Source organism: Mixophyes fleayi, chromosome 3 (genome assembly GCF_038048845.1).
Source record: "Mixophyes fleayi isolate aMixFle1 chromosome 3, aMixFle1.hap1, whole genome shotgun sequence".
Lineage (NCBI taxonomy): Eukaryota > Metazoa > Chordata > Amphibia > Anura > Limnodynastidae > Mixophyes > Mixophyes fleayi.
Genome location: NC_134404.1, coordinates 275,314,420 through 275,336,880, shown reverse-complemented (window position 1 = coordinate 275,336,880; position 22,461 = coordinate 275,314,420). Strand labels below are relative to the sequence as shown.

General features: G+C 37.8%; 1 protein-coding gene across 3 annotated transcripts in view; it reads right to left on the bottom strand.

Moving 5' to 3' along the window:
* Nucleotides 1–8,580: 8,580 nt before the first annotated feature.
* TTC13 (tetratricopeptide repeat domain 13) overlaps nt 8,581–22,461 on the bottom strand; it is a 58,632-nt gene continuing 44,751 nt past the window's right edge. Inside the window, exons 18-23 of one of the 3 annotated variants that reach the window (XM_075203637.1) lie at nt 22,129–22,238; nt 17,475–17,610; nt 15,749–15,828; nt 11,479–11,557; nt 10,034–10,113; nt 8,581–9,185 (exon numbers count right to left, since the gene is read on the bottom strand). In XM_075203637.1, the coding sequence (XP_075059738.1) occupies nt 9,071–9,185; nt 10,034–10,113; nt 11,479–11,557; nt 15,749–15,828; nt 17,475–17,610; nt 22,129–22,238 (600 nt within the window). In that variant the 3' untranslated portion in view covers nt 8,581–9,070. Of the gene's footprint in view, nt 9,186–10,033; nt 10,114–11,478; nt 11,558–15,717; nt 15,829–17,474; nt 17,611–22,128; nt 22,239–22,461 lie in introns of all 3 variants that reach the window. The other 2 variants (XM_075203639.1, XR_012689742.1) reach the window with 2 other exon arrangements.

Sequence of the window (22,461 nt, the reverse complement as noted above, 5' to 3'; positions counted from 1 at the left end):
GAAGACAGCTTGCATTATACTTGGTAATTCTTGGTCACACACAGCAATCCCAGTATGGTATCAGCTAGCAGGTATATAGTAAAGGTAGAAACACCATATAGTATAGTAATTTAAACATAAAATGTATTCAGCATATAATAAAAATGCACACACACAATATATGGAGTATTACACGCTCATCTTAGGTTCATACATGTTAGGTATATGATAAGAAATGTTCAGTCTCTAAAGCGTCCATTAGATAGCTGCCAATAGCCTCCACACAGAAGTTTCCAATGGGATTCAACTCAGGATCCAGATAGAGAATAAATACCTTACAGTGCGCATACCAGAAAAGCTCAGTCTCAACGCGTTTCGTCCTCAAAAAGGAAACTGAACACAAGTGGTGGGCTACAGAACTTGCTGTGTAAGAAGATGTCGCAGAGAGTTAGGGAGGTGAACAAAAATAAATAAATTGGTAGTTACTAGCTGCGCGCAATAGATCTACAGCCAATGCCTATATCAATGAGGGTTCCACCCAAATCCCCCCAAGATGAAATTAAATACACTAACAGCAGATATAGCAATACAGCACTAATCTCTTGTACAGATATATGCAACACCAATGAAAAGTTTCCTAATGGATATAAGGAGCATATATTTTTCTAATACACACTGATACATAGGTGGTGATTTATACCCATCTGTTAATATGGCTTTCAATGCAATGCTCAGTCTTCAATAATATACACATATCCATAAATATTTTATTATATTTCTATATTTTTTTGAAAAAAATTAAAAATGCAAAAGTATTTGTAAGACTCTATATGTGGGGGTCATGCATTCTACCTGTTTCAAGGAAGCCAAAATTACTATTGACATCATTTGTTAATATTGTTGGACCATTGCGGAGATCGCAGAATTATTGCCCTAAGCCTTTATTTGGAGAATTCTTATTTTATTTGTATTGTACGTTATGTCTTGTATGAATACCGAACCCTGGATCTCGGAAGTGTTAGTAATAACAACGCAAGCCAGGCCTCATTCTGATGTTGAGGCTTACACTCCAGAAATGGCAGTGAGGGAAATGTTTGATTTTTATCGGCGACACAAATATAAAAGATTGTATACCAGCATGTATTAAGTGTAAGCCTTGAGATAACCCACGCATTGAAGAGTTAAAAAGTGTTGGTAGTTATCCTGTGACATTGTGCGAATACCGGAGCTCCGGCACAAGTTACCATCAGTGCGAGAGGTAGACAGCGTGGATTTGCATGCTACATGCTGTTTAACCTTGGGACTCTGGTAGGCGGCCTTTCCACCACTATATATATATGTGCTGCAATATCAGATTGGCATTTGATTTTATTGCTGTTTTTTAGTCCATTTTAATAAAGGATAATACACTATGTTATTTTGTTTGTTCCCTCCATCCCTCTGCTCTCTATATCCATGAATGGAGCATATGCATATTCAGATGTAAGTAAGGAGAGAGGTTCAAAAGGAAGTAAACGAGGAATTTCGGTACCACATTTATATTTGAAGCCTGTTAAAGGTTTATATGTGTAAGTGTATCCACAAGAGGGGCTCCGAACAACAGGTGAAGGAGATTCCCTCATTATATTTGTTGTGTGCACTTCCGCTATATTGGCTGTTCCACCTTTTTGAATTTTTGTCAGTTTGGAAACTTGGCCAATGTACACCATTTCTGGGATTAACAGTGTGGTGGTGTTGTTGACACAGGGTGTATGAATGTGAAATCTTGGATATACTACACCATGATCGGTTTCTTTTATTTTTGAGGATATCTACATTCGCTTCTGGATATCGTTTTGTGTGATTATTAAGTGACTGTGAATGTATTGTTGGATTTCTTGAAGATTGAGGATTGCATCGAAATCCATATTAAGAGACAAGTATAAATCACCACATATATATCAGTCTGTATTGGAAAAATATATGCTCCTTATATATATGGGAAAGTTTTCATCAGTTAGGGAGGTGAGCTCAGTGTAGACCACTGTGCGAGACATCAGTTAGTATGACTGTACTTATGAGTCATGTAGTGCGGCCAGAGAAAGAAAAAAAGGGTACTAGTGCCCAGCGAAAGAAAGAAAAGCTGTAGTGACCACAACCAATTTAGAGGCAGAGGTGTATGAGAGGATGGCACACCCAAAATGCTACAATGTCAGCTACTGTGCCAAGAAACAATAGTATTTTAAAGTGAAACATAATAAAGAGACATAACTAAGAACTGCGTTGGAGTGGAGCACTAGTTATGTAAATAAAACACATTTGTCACATCAAAGAGACAGCCGGTCTGGCACCCATTATAGTGCCAACTTGAACTTGTACAACACTACCCTTGTTGAAATTACTATGAATTATTTATTATTAATCAAGTGTTCAACACAAACATTTGCAAAATTTCTTTGCAGAGAATTGCTTCAGAAATTGCATAAAAAAATAATGTGTGTTGATTTTGTCTCTTATGTACAATTAGCAAATGTATGTTGCTTTCGTCAAGGTCAAGATGTTTTTGAAACAGCAAGATCACATGTACAGGTAACAGCTGAAACTGAGGTGACTGGTCCACCTAAACGTTTTAATAAAGGGGTTTGAAGGTTATGAATAAATCTCTCAGAATTATATACTGAAAGTTGGCAAGCCTATGGGGCCCCTATGTTTGTGGGGCCCCTGGACAACTGCCCAGCGTGCCCATGCATTAAGACAGCTCTGAGGACCTGAAGATAAGAGACTCAGCTAGCACCGGGAGGCAACCTCAGTACAATACAGTGAGAAACTACTTACAAATCCTATATCTTAGCCATCAGATCTTTATTGAATAATATAGATGGTCCTAGATCAATATGTGATCTGTGGTTTAGAGTAGATATTAGTGAAGAGAGCCTCTAGGAATGCTTCTCTTATTTAGAAATGCTACGTTCCCACTGATCAGAAAAAGTGTGAGCTTCTCCAGCATCCTATTTCAGGATACAATTTAATCCAGAGGTGGAGAATTGGAGGATCGGTGAGTTATCTGTGAAGATGCTCTGGAGAAGAGGTTCTTCTTCCTGTTGGTCAGTATTTTATTATGAGATAATTTCTCACTTAATAAGCTACACCCATTTATTGGGTCTGGGGTGACTTTTTAAATATCTTCTCTATGTACACCTGAATTGTCTTCCTCTTGATATCATCATCCAGTCAATTGCATAGTAAGAATATTTTCGGCAGTGTGTTGTTGATAGCCAACATGCTGCCTGTATGGAAAAGTTTGCCTAGGAACAAGAGAGAGCAGTATTGCCAGACCAGATCAAACACTAGGTGAACCATTGGCTTGAATTGGAATGCCGAGTCTTAGGTAATATTTTAGACTAATATTTAACCTCTAAAATTCCAACCAATACTGAAAATTCAAAGGAATTGTCATTTGATTAAAACTTTAATAGGTCGAATTATGTTTGTCTAAGTATCACAGCAACTAATCAATTACAGAATTATTTGTTATCTCAACTGTATACTTTGTTTTATACTTTGTTTTTTGCAAGTTGTAAACAGAACCTACACGACACATTAGTTGGCATTGCTGCCTAGCATCGCTGGGGTCAAGAGTTTGAATCCAACAAGGCCTGTGTGGAGTTTGTATGCTCTCCCTGTGTTTTCATGGAGGCGTTCTGGTTTCCTCTCACAGTCTAAATACATACTAATAGGCAATGGTCAAAGTAGGAAGTGAAGGTTCCATACCAGCACTTCTACATGAATGTCCTGGGGTCAAGGGACTGCCGGGTCCCCCAGAAGCTATAGGAGTTTTGATAGTGTGAAATTAAATGTTAGATGCATTTTAACACTATATAGTATAATATAAAACATATCAAATATTGTAAGGCTATCCACCCTGGGCCTGATTTATTAAGGAAACTAAAGCAAAAAAAAATAAAATGTGGGGTCAGATTTATAGTTGGGGTAGGGCGTGTTTTAGGTTAACTTTAAATTTCAGTGTAAAAATAAAGCTAGCAAGTATTTGTGTGCTACATGAAAAAACAGTCTGTATTTAACTTATGTGCAAAATAATAAACTAATCTGCACCCCTTGCATTGTAACATGGTTTATCCTGGATCAAATTTACTCCTTTTTATGCCTTACTTTTCTTAATCAGTCAAGCCTCCTGTGTCTAATTACCTCTCTTCTGTGTCCCTCCCCCTCGTGTCTCCTTTGTGTACTTATACTACACAAGTTAACCCGTGCATGATACTCATGCATTCTAGTCAAATCAAGCTACTTAAGGTGTTAAAAAGGTTCTTGTCATGCATTTGGGCCATAGCCCAGGCCTCCTCAGGGGAAGAGCGTTACTTCCCGACGCAAGCGCCCTTTTTTAACGTGGTTTTGTCCACATGTCACCACCTCATCATTCTTATCCATCACCTCATCCTTCATTTTCATCGCCACATCTATCCAGATGTCTATCCAGCCACAGGGATCTCTCTCAGCGGTCCTGAGTATCACACTCCTCTCACTCTGTCACCCCCGGCAACCACCAACCACTCCCCACTGTCACTTCTCCTTCAAGAAATATATATATATTTTTTTTAAATCTTTATAAACGCTTTTAACAATTAACAAATTAAAAACATCTTAGTATACCAAATTTCAGGCCTTTCTGAATTTTTTTTTTCCACACACACTAAGAATTTAGTAGGTCAGTGTATAACTCTGCCCAGCAGGTGGCGCTGCAGCTTGGTTTTATTTTTTCCACACACAGACTAACACACGCCACTAAGCATTTATATTATAGATTATCGAAATATATATGTAACTTTTCATATCTTCTGAGCTTCTTCACCTCTCCCTTATATCTACCATGTTACCCTTCATGTTTACCTTATTGGTTTCCTCTGTTGCGATGGGCCTATCTTCTCCCCCCTCTATCCCGTCGCACCTGCGCTCTCCTGTGCCTCACAGCCTACTTTTCTCACTTCTCCCTTACTCCCTGATCCTCTATTTATCGGTGTTCCTGCTCCTATTCCCTCTCACTACTGAATTCTGAAACTGCAATATATGATACATGTTTTAGGTTTGGGGAAAGGGGTTTGTTTCCTTTTATTACAAAGGACATAAGACTACATATAGGGACATGACTCTAGCTGACACAAAGTCAAATGTTAGGCAACTTAAAAAGAGAAATAGCTGACTACAGATGCTGTGCAGATGGTAAAGAGGCAGAGAAGGTATGAATAGCTGAGAAATGGAAATGTTAGTTGGAGAGAGGTAAGATAAGGTGGTGGAAATGAGGCAGCCTTCGACAGGGAGTGGGCGATGAGGTAGTTAGGTGCAAACAGGGGAGCTGCAGATAGGCGGTTGCTGTGAAGAATTCCAGGTGCTGATGAGCAGAGAATGGGGTACTCATCAGGTGGTACAAGGGCGGTCTTCTGCTCACATGCATCTACTTGTTGATGGTGTTTCCTGCTTGTAAGGAAGTAGGGTGAAGAAATGCCGGTATGACATACTGTCCCACTTTGAGCCCTGCTGGTAGGTTAATTGGCCCAAGTTTCTGTGTGTGTTAGGGAATTTAGAATGTAAGTTTCAGCGACTGATAACATATTTTCTGTACAGCTTAATTCAGTCCATGAAATTCATTCCAACTCCAAGTACTCTTTGGAAAAACATTAAAACAATTATGTGAATCTATTCACATACTATTTTAAGAAATCATAATTGTCCTGGAGAAGAAAAAGGTACAACTGGATGCTGTAGACTTGATGAAACCATTGTTCTGTAGCAATACATTTTCTGTTAGTAGCTGACAAATAATATACATTTGTTAAAAAAAAAAAAACTGACTTAAGAAGGAAGCCACAAAAGTAGACTTTATATAATTTTTAAAAATACATTGGCTGTCTGTTTCCTATAACACTTGCTGAACCACTTTCAATTAAGTGCTTCCAAAAGGAATCTCTTATACCCAAACATTCAAAGAACTTTATATCCCTCCCTCTATTAGTGAGCAAAAGCTTATGGTTATGATTGGTAAGTTATGTTCTCCACAAATGAGAGGTACAAGATGTTCTATAACTCAGTGGCTTGATGTGTTGGTTCCAGTTCCTTTTTAGAACAAGCTGTAATTGTCAAATGTGAACTCTCCATTCTACTTTAGCATGGTAGTTTTTGGGGGGATAACTTTGGATGGCCAATAAGCAGCAATGTTCAGGCAAGCAGAACAATATGAAGTCTAAAAGGGAAGCAGGCCAACCAGTCGTACAAGAGATTGATATAGACAGTAACCGTGTACAACCCCAAACCACTGTATCTGTAAGTGTTATGTATAGAAACACACATCTCATTTTTCAGTGTAGTTTTGATACATATCCAATCCCAAACCAAATACATTTTCGCTGCTGAAATACACAATGTGACACACATTAGATTTATTAAAAGGTACAATTTCAGCTTTATTACTTTATCTAAGCAGTAATTGAAACTTCCATCAAAATATTGTGCTTTCAAATATTGAGCTTCAAATTTTCTATACACAGCTTATGTCTGGTTCTCTTCCCTGTAATACATTCAAGTATATTTTGCACATGCTTTTGTGAGGTATATTCACTGTTGCTCCATTTCCTTTTTATTCACATAAATATTTGTTCTGTTTCCAACATAATCAAAATATTTTACTTTTGTTCGATTAGAGTCTAAGAAATCAAATATATTTTTTTTACTTTATAATAATAATAATTGTAGCTGACTTTTAAGTAAGTTATGTACTCCAGAATGGTAATTACTTACAAGCTTGTCTACCTATTTTTCATTGTTGTAAGTAATTAGCAAGACAATGAAAAGAGACCTAATTTACTGTGAAAACTATGAACGGATGTCAATTATACTACATCATGAAACCACTATGTAATAATATTTAGGCTAGTCTAGTTAACAGTTGGTCAACAGTTGCACTTTTATTAACCTTGCTCTAAGCCCAGATTTCCTCAGAAGTCTCCAAGAACATAAATGTAATATGTTCTGCTGGGAAACCTTGGGTGTTGGCATTCATGTGGATGTTACTTTGGCATGTACTACCCGCATAAACATTTCTGCAGACCAAGTACACCCCTTCATGGTAACTGTATTTTCTGTAGGAAGTGGCCTCTTTCAGCAGGATAATGCAAGGAACATGAGAGATTTCCCAGATCTCAATCCGATCAAGCATCTGTGGGATGTATTGAAAAAACAAGTCCAAGCCACGGAGGCCCCACCTCGGAACTTACAGGACCTGCTGCCAACGTTTTGGTACCAGATACCACAGGACACCTTCATAGGTCTTGTGGCGTCCAAGCCTCAATGGGTCAGAGCTGTTTTGGTGGCACGAAGGGGACCTACACAATAATATATGAATAGAATTGAATGCGGTGGCTGATCAGTGTATACACAGTTTCCTTTAAAAAAGAAAGTACTTCCCTTCTTCCCCATTAAAAAATCCAAAAGACCCTGCAGCCTGTCAGCTCTCATACGTTCCTAGCACTACCTGGTCTTACTATTTCAGTTTTCTATAATCTACCGTTTTGTAACAATATTGGAAACAGGCATGTCATAAATGCTCTGGACTTCCAAAGCTCTCACTTGTCCTTTTGTTAACTACATTCAACAGATTACATGACCTGTACTGTTATTGCCTGCTATTACAAATAAGGAGTAAAGAAAAAAAGTATTAAGAAAAGCAAAAAAGCATTTTTACTTTTATGTTTTTTTTTTAAAAAAAAGCTAATAGCTTAGATGGCCATAATGAGTAACTTGAAGTATAGGACGCTGCTCCAGTCCAACCTGGTACCTTCGCATAATTCACGTTGGACCTCACCTTTAGCAACTCTGTCCGATCATCATTAAACACTGCCCAATTAATAATAGAAACCTAAAAAAAAAAACAAGGGCATGTCTGTGACTTCTGGCTAGTAATGAAGTCAGACTTTAAGTCTTAGGGCTAGGTTTACTAAGCTGCGGGTTTGAAAAAGTGGGGATGTTGCCTATAGCAACCAATCAGATTCTAGCTGTCATTTTGTATAAAGTACTAAATAAATGAAAGCTAGAATCTGATTGGTTGCTATAGGCAACACCCCCACTTTTTCAAACCCGCAGCTTAGTAAATCTAGCCTAAAAAAAATGTATAAAACTAAATCGTATTGAACAATGCAAAACAAATGTACTGATGATATTCCATCTTTTGTTTTGATGTGCCCTATCTGGTTTCAGGGCTCCTGCCTACTCTCTAACTGTATTTACTTAATGGGGCATCTGATTCAACAAGTACTGCGGCCAATACAATGCATTAAAGCATCTTCCCATCCATAACGCAGTGAAACCTCCAATGCTGGAAGCTCAGTGATAATAGTGGTGAACACAAGGAAATGGTGTATCAGGGAAGGGACCACCACTGAATAGCTTACTCATGAGGCAAAGTTGTCCCAAACTGGGCAAACCCTTTTGTAAAACAAATATATGAAAATATTTAAATACGATTTATACAAAATTATTTGGACAATGGTTCTCATTTATCATGTACCAAATAACCAATGTATTAACTACCTAATCAAGTCTTATCAAATGTCAAAATTAATTTTTAAAGAATGTTATTCACTCGCTGTTTTTGATTGTACACACAGAGATAATTTGGGCAGTAACACCCATAACCAAATTTCTAGTTAAATTAGACAAAATTATACAAAAGAAATATTCATAAACCAGTTGCACCCTGGACAGAGTTAAATACATAGAAACAGAAACCATACAACTGCAATCATTATCATCATCAATGTCAAAACTAAAAATGACCATTAACTTGTTCCAGGGGCCAGCAGCTTTTTCTTGAGCATTACAGTTTACACAGTTTGGTTTGATCTGACTGCATGGTGCATCATATAGAAGAAAATACCAGTTCAAGTTTCAATTAATAGATTTATATAAAAATAATAGAAAAGTCATATCAAAAGTGGTAAAGAACCCAGTTCGTTCACAATGGCACCTTTTGAAGAAAAAAAATAATAAAAAAATAACTTAATAAGCAAGAGGTCCCTGCCAGTTGCTTGTACAAATACACAGCGAGTCATGATTTCTTGACACAGCGAAGGGAAGAGTCCGTGTTCAAAACTTCAATCATTGCTCTCAGTGTAGGGAACGATTCAGACACCGAGGGGAGGCTCTTATATGGTGGAGGCAAGCTAGGGAACACAATAGAATGTGATAAATGCAAATCTGTTGTTGTAAAAAGTATTTGTCAATATGTCATCAGGAAATATAAGAAGAATCAGAATACTGAAGGTGGTACACCATGTATAGAGTAGTTCACACTTATTGAAATTAAAATAATCAAAGAAATACCAAATCAAAACATTATTGCAGCCTACAGTTTCACTTTTGCTTTAGTTGTCAATCTGGATCTTTTAATGAAAAGAAAATGGTAGCCACAGGTGGGACAGAGAGCTGAGCAACGGGATTGTTCAATATGGCCATACACAAGCGTTGCCAAATCAGAAAACTGCCAATTTGGCTCTCAGAGTGAGCGGCAAGATCACTTCCAGCTTCACTATAGAGAGAAGATGACTGCAGAAACCGGCCCATTGTGGTCATCCTCTAACGGACTCTACCACGCCTGATAAAGACCCTATCAATAGAATAATTATCAGGCACTGGGGTTATTTGAGGGGAACAGACCTAGATAATGGGGCAGATTGCCCAATACCAGCTGGGATATACCAGTTTATGTACAGGTTTGGTATTTTCTTTTGGAAGGGACCTTCATGGCTGGGTCACACAGGCATTTCTGTTTATGAGAAATAATAATAAAAAAAAACAAACAAACCACTGTCTGCCATCCATATAGGACGCCCATCACTGAAAAAAATACAGTATTAGTATAGGCTCATATGAAGAACGTTGCCATCTCTTTATGAAAGTACACAAGGCATTTTCATTTAAATTGGGCAGAGTCCCTTTGTTCTACTGCCATTTTTTTATGTTTGTTCCTAAAAGAAATGGTCTTAAAAAAAGAATAAATTATTCAACTTACTATTTTAGATTCATCCAGTCTTTGGTAATTTTGCTGAATGCTTCTGATCCTAGTGCTGTCATAGCTTCAAAATCAACCAGCTAAAACATTTAGTAAAAGTAAAAATACAATAGGTATGTATCCAACTGGCTGGACATGAAAACAGACACCATCTGAAGTGATCACAGAGAGGGTTGGACACTATAGAGTTAGTGAATGAAAGAAAGAAGGCTGGAGTGCTCGTCCCCTTCCAGTCTATGTACAAGAAGGAAGAGGGTGGATGGGTGGGATAACAACTGCTACATTGCAAAACTCTTACGACAAAGTTTTGTACCATTTTAGGACAGCTGCACACCAAACACTTCACGTAGAGTTGGACGCAAATAGCGTTTTCAGCATATAATACATTTTACTTCTGCGCATGTACACAAAAGTTACGGCTACGGCTGTACATAGACAAACGCAACTTGCGATTATGGCCATTTTGGCCCCTTATGATTAAAGAGGTGGAACGGAAGAATGAGGGGACGACTAAGGGTGTGTTGGAGCAAATGCCTTATGTAGACTTAAGACTCCGAGGCATATGCGCCTGCCAGGAGACCGGAGACTTGCAGGTGTGAGATCATTAGTCAAAGTTACAAACGGACAATGGTGACAATCAGCTTAAATGTGCCCGGCTCAACATACCTGTGTAAAACGTGTATATTTTATTTTTTGTTAAATTTTCATCTGCATTTTAGATGGAAATTGCTTCCAACTCAACATGAGGCCCTATTTCTTTGTGCCTAAATACTATAAGATTTTGTCAGACTGGAAGAGGAGTGAGCATTTCAATCTGGTCAGTCTAGCGTACACTGACAAGCTTCACTGCCCAGGCCCAAGAGACAGAAGCAAAAATAATGTTACCCAACAAGGCTGAACACTAAAGACTTGAACAACAGGGAGGAAGAAGGAAGCGCAAAGACATTTTTATGATGAATGGCGTTGAAACAATTTTGGAGGAAGGTTAAGTCGATTCAACTTTTGGCGACCAAGTGCTGATGACAGATACAAGTGGACTCCCAGCAAAACAGTCTTAATGGGGAGCAGAACATGAGAAGGTGTCCGTCTATGGCACTAGTAATGTGTTATTGATACCCATCTCATCACTCTCCCCATTCAAATTTAGTCCAAGCAGGCCTACAGCTTTACTAAGAAATGGGTACCTAAACCCATCAAGGCTGTCTGTGCCACTTAAAACCAAGAGCATAATTTACATTTATGTAGGGGGGGGGGGGGGGGGGCTGCACACATACACAGCAAAAATCTTTTAATACTTTATAATGAAACACCAGGTATTCCACCACTGAAACAAATTCAGTGGTGGAATACCGGCTTTCCTCCAGTAACTACAAAAACGCAACTGTACAGCTCTTTAGAAGAAGTTCTAAAGATAAACTGCTTTAAAAAATAAAAATTGAACATACCTTTCCTTTAGGAATTTTCCCGGAGACCTCTTTGCCGCTGGCCATCAGAGTCCCCATAATTACAGAATAAGCGACCACACTAAGGACAAACCACAAGAACATAGACAGGCTAAATGAAAGAGAAGAATCTCTCTGAATAACTAGTTTTCCATTCTGATGCCTTCTTTAGTATTTCAGATCTTGTGTAAACATTGCTTTATATAAACCATAATCTTGCATCTCTAATCTAAAACAGGTTTAACCTAATTTAGTATAATGTATAAATGTCAGATGCAGAAGGTTGTATTGTATTAGCCATTAAGAACACCTGTCTAAAACAGGGATGTGATGCATTATTAATTAACCAATCAGAGATAAAATGCAATTAGCTTTGAAGCTTGCAATCTAGCCAGTTCAATGAGCCAATAAAGCAATAGTTTTTTGTAACAGGTGAAACATTTTTAAATATCAAAAGGAAATGAAAGTGTATAATATAATATACAGTGGTGTGGGGCAGTGCTATAATATTTGCCACAATATGGCATGTGCCTTATATCAGGCATGGGCAAATTCCTCTAAAAGCTAGGTGCCAGGATCAAAAAGTTAGGAAAAATATGTGTTGCACAAAGCTAATACCAACTGCAAAGACTAGAGGGTAACATTTTTTTTATGTGCTGCCAAAATACATAATACACCCAGCTACTGTCCATAGAACAGCACTATCTTCCCCCAGTAATCCACTGCCCCCTGTCCACAGTATACTAGGCCATGCAGTCTTTGCTTCTCTTGCAACCTCCCTTCCCTCAGCACATAGCAGCCAGGTTTCCACTCTTCCCCATCGGTATAACAGCCAGGGATTCTTGAGCATGCCATACATGGAGTGCAGCGCGCTAAGCAACTGGTATATGATCAGCAGGTGACGTTACTACACCAAACAGTCCTTAAGTGCTGGCAGTAGCCTTGAGGCTTCCAGCTTGTGCCAGCATCAGTGCATCACTTTGCCTCCATGAGTTGTCATGGAGACGTTTATTTGTCCAGCGCTGTCTTATGGGTGGTTGTCGCATTTAATATCAGACATGAGTACTCAGAAAGCTGGATACAGCATTCATTTTTTCCCAGGCTGTAATGGGAATAAACAAGTACTATTTTATTAGCCTCTTGAGCTCAGTTTGCCAATAGAACAAATGTCACATTCTACTAGCAAGACGTTGGTCTGGAACTTCTGGAAACCAATTCAAAGAGTTTCTGGACATATCATGGGAATAAACTCTTATTAACGCGATCAGACCTTGAGATAATACAGAAGTGATGGTAACATTTCTGACAATGGCAGATCCAAGCTTCAGAACTCGACTATTTTTAGATTACTCTAATAACGTACATGAAATATTGAATGATTAGTATCGACTCGCAAAATGTTTACTTTCCAATTGGTACATTTTATAGTGGCATCAATGAAATGGTTAATATATATATATATATATATATATATATATATATATATATATATATATATATATATATATATATAGGCTGAATTTTGTTTTTCCTCGTATTTTGTAGCAGATACAGACAGAAAGAAGTTCTGATAATGAGCTTGAAAAAAATGTACTATACTGGACATTGCAAACAAGGAGGGGAAAAGTCAAAAGGTCACATGACGGAAAATCATACAAGATCGCTGAACAGAAAACTACAAAGCTTTAGATTTCAGTTGTCGGTACAAGTCTCTGCCACTTAGTCTGGTATATACTGGGAGTATGACGGGATGGTATACATCCCACTTTCCAAGGATTCCTAACGCTAGAAGACATTCCTTAATTCATGATGAACTATACACAAAACAGAATCCATTTCTGGTACCATTATCCGGGACAGAGTAAGCATTTGTCTTGGACTGTAATAAACAATACATGTTTCATCCAGATGTGTCCAGCTGTTTATTATATTTCCCAATGCTAACTGCAGAGAAGTACTCACATTTGGTATGCAAGAAATGCTTTTTGGATTAAGCATCCAAATTTCCCCTACCAGTGGCTTTTAGTTTATCATTTTAATGTAAGCAGCAATTATTTGTAGGTCGTGCGTTATGTACTAAGATAAGTAGAAATGAAAACGTCTCATAGGGATTTAAACATTGTGGAAACGCAAAACAAACTTAAAGTTGAATTAAGAGACCATGATGGTCTGTAAATGTATGTGATAACTGGTGAATGTACTACATTTACTTTTAAACTTTGTGAGAACATCGATATTTGCAATGTTCCTTCCGCTTGGATTTTAGTTTCAGTCCAACACCAAGTTTTATATATGTATGTAGATGTTTTGGCACCCCTGTTCAAATTACATGTTTCACCGTATCACCAAGTGAAGTGAAACTAACACCACCTCTGAAGGTTAAAGACTTGAACATAACCTGTTTCTGCACATTTGAGTTTACAATGACCATTCATTTGCTGAATTTAAAAGAAAATGATAAATTGTTGACCTTCATTTATATAGCACAAACATACTGTACAATGTTCTACAGATGATGTTTAACAGTTCACATCAGTCCCTGCCTCAGTGGAGCTTACAGTCTAAATTCTCTTCCACGCAGGTACACTAATATTAACATAAAGTAGTATGTTTTTGGACTGTGAATCTTTTATCCTGTCTATAAGGAACTTTTCATTTTACACATTATTACTAACATATTAGCCACATAAAATTTTATTTGTACATCATTCACAAAAAACAGTGCTTCCTAAGAGTCTTCATATTCCTAAGAGCCCCCTCCCCCTCTTCCTTGCAGAATTCTTCTAGCTCAAAGATTCTTTGGTCTTGTTCCGTGCGCTGCATGTATGAAAGCTTTTTCAAAAATATTCTGAGGACTGTGAAAGCCATTCCAAACACTTACTTTTTTGTTCCTGTGAATACTTCAAGGTTGATTTTGAGGTATGTTTTCAACCATTACATGTTCAAACTATTTTCGGCTTCAATTTCTTGACCGACTTTGGGACATTGGCTTCTAGGATTTGTTGCCATCTAGTCAAATCCATTCTTCCTTCTACCCAGACAATAGTTCCTGTGCCACTGGCTGCTACACAACTCCAATGCATAACAGAACTAACCTCATGCTTACTGGTTAGCAAGGTATTAATTTTCATCAACTACTTCACCTGCTTTTCTCCAAATCCAACTTTGTGGTAATGACCAAAAAGTGACATTTTTGATATCACCATCCACAACACTTTGTTACAAAACGTTTGTGGCTTATCTACGAATGGTTATCTAAATATTGTTTGGCATACTTCAGAAACTGACTTTTGCGAGAGGTCATAAGAAAGGTATCCTTCCGAAAACTCTTCCAAGCAGATCATTTTAAGAAAGTACTGCTCTGGGGACCTCTGTTAGCTGAAGGTTTCTACAAGTCTTTTGTAAAGGTATGTGGGTTCTGCTTTGCGTATGTGACCAGTTTAGGCAAGTAGTTCTATCAGAGATCTTTCTGGGTCTTCTATATTTCCCTTAAGTTCCATTTCTTAACGATGTTTCCAACAGGAAAATTGCAGCGTTTAGATATGCCCTTCCCATGGTTTGTAACAGTCCACCATTTTTATTTTGAAGACTTGGGTCAACTGCTTAGATGAGGGCAGACATCATCAGGCAAGGTTAGAAAAGGTCAGAACATTTATTCAACACTGGAGTTGTCTTTACCTGCAATAATTTAAAGACCTAAAAAGTCAATCAAATTTTTAAGGCCTTTTTTATTTTTAAATCAAGAATTAATACATTAACTGGAAAGGTGCCCAAACCTTCACAAACACCACAATCAGGGTTTTATTTTTTCAACCTGTTAAATACAGCAAATAAATAGTAATTTGTATTTAAATATGCAGATGTATGAAAGACTTAAGTTCGTACTCGCAAACATTGCGTGAACCTTACGCTTAGAGATTCAGTGACAACAATTTAAGCTAAACTCCCAGAACAGTAAAATAAACATCTTTCAGTTATATTTTAGATACATACAAGTAATTTACTGTATCTGGCTACTTGAAGACTGCTGTGCGCAAGAGTAGCAACTTCTAAACCTAACAAGTAATACTGTGCAGTGTATAAAATAAACTATAATAAAAGAAAACAAAATGTATAGTCTCAGTGTAACTGACCTTTCACATAAGTGAATAAATCAATCAAAAAGCACAAACTTCTCTATCTTATTGCATCATTCAGCCTCTGCAAGAACCAAGAACAATAAAATCAATATCTTGTGCTTACCAAACATTTTAATAAGATCGATGGCACTGACCTGGATCCCCGGGAGAGCGGCATTAAATTGTAGAAATAATACACCAATGACAGAATCAGTTCACACACAACATCTGGCTCCTAGAAACCAAAGATGAGAAGGATTCCAAGCATCAATGTTAGCTATCCAAGAGCCAAGGTTAAAATCTTCAGAGACAAGAATTAATTGCAGTGTGATGTGTCAACACAAAAATAGGCCTTAGCACAAGGTTTGTTTCCTGGTTAAGGCAACCAGGTCAGCAAATTGGCATGATTATTACTGTGATATTTTATGTAAATAAATCTGCCTCATTTTTATTTTCAATTATACAATATGGAACATAATAGCTTCAACCCTACATTAAAAGGGTGTTTTATCCATTAAAGTACACAATGAATTCAGACAAGTTCAAAGCTAAGGCGAGTGCAGAACTAAACCTCAATTCTTTCCAGTCACCTTGAAAATGAACAGAGCAGATCTCATTTCTGAAATAAATGTCATTGGCAGAATTTTTTAAATATATCCCAGAGACACTGAAGGTGCTTTCCAGGCTTTCAAATTTGACAGAGTATCCTCAGTCAATAGGCTATTAAAGGAAAGCTAAATCAGACAAAAAAGTTGAAGCAGTATAAAATGGATATTGCTAGATTTATAACATATTACTAAAATTTCTTTATAAAACATAAATCACAAGATTATCTATATAACCAGTGACAAAACTACCACCAGATGCAAACCATGTGGCTGCTATGGGATAAGGCGAATATACTGTATATATTATATAAAAAAAAATACACAAGCCTCCACTCTTCCAGGAAGACTAGATTCTGGAACATGGCGGCAGGGATTCGAATCCATTCAGCCACAAGAGCATTAGTAAATTAGGGCACTGATGTTGGGCGACAAGGCCTGGCTCACAGTCAGTGCTCCAATTTATCCCAAAGGTGTTCAATGGGTTTGAGGTCAAGGCTCATTGCAGGCCAGTCAAATACTTCCACCAGACCATTTATTGATGGACCTCACTTTGTGGAAACAGTAAAGTGAAGATCCTTTCTTGTTTTAGGATGACTATACCCTTGTGCACAAAACTGGAAGCACGCAATTCTCTACAATTTTATTGTATTCTGTAGCATTAAGATTTCCTTTCACTGGAACCAAGCTCCACACCATCATTCCTCCTCCACCAAACTTTGCAGTTGGCAGTATGCATTATATTAGGAAGCATTTTTTTTTGCCAAACCCAGTCTGGTCATCAGACTGCCAGATTATGAAGCGAGATTAGTCACCCCAGAGAATGCATTCCTACCTCTCCAGAGACCAATGGAGTGTACACTAGTCCAATTAACGTTTGGCATTGTGCATGGTGATCTGAGGGCTGCATATGGCTGCTCGACCAGAGAAACCCAATCCAAGAAGCTCCAGAGAACAGTTCTTGTGCAGAACTCTCATCATCATCATCAATCTATATAGCGCTGTACAGAGAACTCACTCACATCAGTCCCTGCCCCACGGGAGCTTACAGTCTCAATTTTGAAGACAGCCAATTAAACTACTAGTATGTTTTGGGAGTGTGGGAGGAAACTGGAGCACCCGAAGGAAACCCACACAAACACACAGAGAACATACAAACTCCACACAGATAAGGCCACGGTCGGGAATCGAACTCAGGTTTGGGATAACATTGGCGGGGAGGGGGGGTGTTACAATTCATATGTCAGCATATTTTGGAGGATGGAAGGAGACTTACTCCTAGCTCTGTGGAAAGAGCCAACACTTTCCCTTTAGCTGTAAGATCCTTATAAAGAGATTCGATCTCCGCATGGTACAGTTGTGTTCTATCCTCTGTTGTTTGAGTCTCTATTGAAAACAGTATGTTGCCAATTCTGAAAGAGACAGAACATTAAAAAAAAACTGCAAAGTGAAATTTAAAATCTGTGTCATATTTTCAAAATTCAATAATTACACAGACACATTACAATGATGTGACTTAGTGATTTTCATCAGCTCAAAAGGGAAATTCATTTAGTAAGGTCTTTAAAACATGTTTACGGCTGCAAGAGAAAGAAAAATCTATTTTTTCCAGAATGGTAATAAACAGTCTATTATGCAGGGCAAATAAAATAATGTTTAGATTCCATGCACTAGCCTATGAAAAGTACTTACCTGATTTTATTTATATGTTATTGGATTCCAAACAGCACATCTGTCATAATCTGCCCAGGGCACTACAAAGTGCCTACTGACCGATGGGGCTGATGGGGGGTAATATAACCATCTTCTACAACAGATAAATAGCATGGCCACGCCCATATTTAATTGAAATAATGGATTATAATTAGCTCCAAGGCTGATCTATGCATAGATTGTAGTCAGGTTATCAGTGAACCCGCAGGGGCTCTTCCTGGCTACCCATGAGCTCTGATGACCAAGGTACTGGTAAATAAGGCATGGATTAAACCCCACAGCTTTAGACATACTACACTTTGGTTTATTAGGGTTTGTTGTTTTTTTTTTTTTTACTTCTCAATTGTTTTTTTTTTAAAGTTCCCTCCAACAGTTTGCAATTAATTTTGTCGTTTGTTACCTTACTTCTTATTTTATGTAATTATATATCCCTGCAGGGGTGAGAAGGGAACAATTTGAAGCACAAAATCCTGTCAGTGTTAAAAACATGTTGAATATTGATAATAAAAAAAAAGTATTACTAATTAAAATGTCTATTGTAATTATTTAATTAATTACTGGAGTATCATACCTCCCAACTTTTGGATCAGTTAAGTCAGGACACTAGCGGCAAGCACATGAAAGGGGGCATGACACAATGTGGGGTGTGACCACAGTGAATGAGGACGTGCCAAACTCTCATGAAGCTAGATCACCACCTCTGGTCCCTCTCCTAAAAACTCACTTGCAGTACACGCCTACTTCTCGCTTAAAATCGAGACAGCTGGTAGGAATGGTAAAAATACTTTATTTTTAGGGGGACATTGGGGTATGGAGCGCTGCACCATGCGGTGTGTTTTTCTAGAGCCACAGCACCTATTTATTAACACACTTGATTTACTCATCTGTTATGTACCCACTTTTAAGTCGGTGGGAAAAGAACAGCCTGTAGCCAATCAGGTCATCAGTAGAAGAGATCTGTTGATCTTGTGTGAAGCGGTGACCACTTGTGTGACATGTCACAGGCACAGTGCCTTGATGTCAAGAAAGGAATTGAGGCAATCAGGAAGTCAGTCAGTGGAAGGAACAGGGTTCCCAACCAGAGTAATGATACATGGTTCATGTCACACTAATGCCAACAGAGTATTATTATTATTATTATTATCGTCCTTTATTTGTTAGGCGCCACAAGAGTTCCGCAGCGCCGTACAATGCAATCAAAGAAACCTCTATAAGAAAAGACGTTCACAGGTCCAAATTGACTTTTGGTTTTAATCATTTACCACTAGTGAGTAGGACAAAAAAAGAAGACTGGGTACACCCTGACTGCTGGACCAGCCAATCGGATACATGGGAAATGGTTGAAATCCGTTGCTAGCATTTCCCACGTATCTGAGTAATTTGTATTGCCACCAATAAGAAACATATGAAATTATGTGAACGGACATGAACTATTTGCTATGTATCTGAGTGGAGTCTTCACACCTCATTAACAAAACGCAATGGGCGCACACCATAAAAACACCTCAGTTTTGTACGAATGTGCCTGAATGGGGTGACTCTGCACACTCCTACTCAAATAAAATCTCCTCATTAGAATCAACCTTTCTCCTAAAATACTGTTTAGCTTCATTATGGCTTACATTAAATATCAGACAACATTTGGGACTGTCCTAATTATAAAGGCACTTTTGTGTTCCAAATCTCTTCATTAACATTGGGTAAAGTTTGCTTAAAAATGCTCTTCTCTGCCAAAGTGCAACTGCAAGGAGTTGAAAAATGGGACAGTAATAAGAGAATTGGGTCAGAATTAAGGTGTCCTATTAAAAGTAGAGGACGAGACCAGATCTTCACCAAATCATAGCTGGTGCACAAATCAAGTCCATTTGAAGAGAGGAAATAGTTGTGTGCCCTTCAACACAGCAATAATACCCCCCCCCCCCCACCCAAAAACCCCCATCTCTTTATCTCATTTAAACAATTATGCCCCGCAAAACTAATTCTCAATTTTGCACTGTATGGCAAAGCTAGGCATGGGGTGTGAGAGATTGGGCAGTAATTCTAGAGAATTTGGGTCACAATTATCATTTTGCAGAATATGAGTATTAATCACGTTTGCATGATGCTGAAAAGATACCAATCAGGAAGAGATATCAAATAGATGTTAAGTTGGGATGAGCACAGGAGAAATCAAATTACTTATTTGTCAGGGCTAGGGTTGCGTAGACAGGTAGCAGAGAGTGTAATGAGAAAATAAGGGTAGACTTCATCTTCATCTGTGGAATGAAATCGAGAAAGTATCAGAGTGTGGGAAAGAAATTCAGAAGGTTTTTGTCATTAAGAGGATAACATTTCATATAGTATGGTGTCAATCTTGTTCTTGAAGTAGGTATCAATGTTTTGGGCAGTGATGACCGTCTGAGGGTTTGTCACGGTTGAAAATGAGATTTTCAGGTATTAAAGAGGTACTTGGGGTTAGAAGACCATGCAGAGGGCAGAGATTAGAATAGTTTGTTCGGCAATGTCTGGAGCATATCGGTAGGAGTGGCAAAAAAAATAAATAAAAAATAAGCAAAAATACCACATACTATAAAAGGCAGTCTTGATGTCCTCTCACTCTTACGATTAATCAGAGCCATAAATGAGGTTAAACCAAGCAGCAATTTAGAAAAAAAACGAAAAAGTTAAATCTCAGGAATTGAGTGGTGCCAAAGCGGCAGGAAGTTGGACTTTGATATGAGTGTTACACTTTTAGGCACATTTCTAGATTGCTGAAGCATTAATAGACGTACAGTGAAGTGCACTGGGAAGTTTATATAGGATACACACTGCAAATCACCATGGTTTTCCACCAGTTATAAAGGAGAGCCACCGTGTAGGCAACAGGTGCACTTTAAAAATGCATAAATGCCAAAATTCTGATTGGTGGAGCTCTGTGGTTTCATAGAGCACTAGACATATTTTAATAAAACATGTATGTAAGATTTCCCCAGAGGAACAACTGATTTATCAAATAAACCAGGCAAAATATATTAGTTTACAGTATCCTCAGAAAGCTACTTGAAGTGCCTATCCTGTAATAAGTGCCAAGCATTACAAATTGTACATTGCACCATCAACCATAACGATCTTCCTGTATGCATAAGCATAAAGGAAGATCACCAAATTAAAGAGCACCAAGCTGCCTCTCTAAAGCAGAATAGCTTTAGAGAGGCAGCTTGGTGCTCTTTAATTTATATTCCTTGTAAACTGCAAGACTTACTGTACATTTAATTATCAAGCTGAACTATTTCTAGACAATTAAAACTGGTTCAATTGTATTGTAGCTTTAAGACCTCTTTCTTTGGAACCACAATATACAAGAATTATACTATAAAACCTTCACATACAAAGCAAACCCATTGTGTGCAAGGGAGAATTTATAATTAGAACAAGATAAGCATGTTACTTAAATATTAAGAAATTAAAGGTGAACGATATTTTTGTGGATAAGAAATAAACAAATTCAATAGTCATATACAGAGCTGTAAACAGGTTATCAGAATATGTAGCCTTTAAGCATCAGTGTTCCTATTGCTGTTCTTGGGTTATTTACTAGATCCCTTCATAAACACCAAGAGGTTATACTAAACAATACACCAAGAGTGGTGTCACACGGGATATTTGAGCGCTAGCACTTTCACCTGCTAGAAAAGCACTAACATTTATAAACGCTGGATATCTCTTGCAGTGACGCGACTAAAGTAGGAACGCTGAGAAGGATTAAAGCTCAGAAAATGTTGCATACAACTTCTTCAGCGCCAATAGCTCCTGTGAGATAAAGGAGAAGAAATCTCCATTCCCTTCAACCTCTCAGTATACAAGCAATTGAGTACTATTAACACGAGCACTTTTCTAGCTTGAAACAGTTGTGGCGCTTTAAACTTCAGCAAAGAGGGGCAACGATAAATAAATAAAAATCATCTTTTTTAAACGAGATAAATGCATGCACCTATTGTCACTGGATAATCTAATATACAATACACACGTATACATATACATATACATTTTGAAGATGGTTCCTCTTTAACCTATCACTGCACTATTAAAACAGCACATGATTACAAAAACATTAAAAGCTATTTTCTTAATCTTTACGGAAGAGACGTAGGAGACTGAAGTGGCTTACTGAAAAATAAAAGGAATGCCTCGCAGAAGGTAATAAAAAGGAGGTTCAGATACATAAATGTGTTTCTTACTTATCTCCTGTTATAGTTATTGTGAATCCATCATATTCTTTCCCTTGATCTTTGAGGCTGGGAACTTTTGTGTTCACTGTGAACCCATCTCTTGTTTTGCTGTTTAACTGCTTTCAAAAAGTAAGATATAAGTATTATCAATTTATGGGATGAACAGGAAAATGATTTTTATTTTATTCTTTTAAAAATCAGTTGTGTGCGATTTTCTGACAGATCCCCTGTGTAGAACACTTTAAAAAATAAGGAGTTACATTATTTGCCATAACACAGGCCTCAGAATGGTGATTGCCCAGTATAGGCTGCTGTATTGTAGGACAAGAGGATGTATAAGAC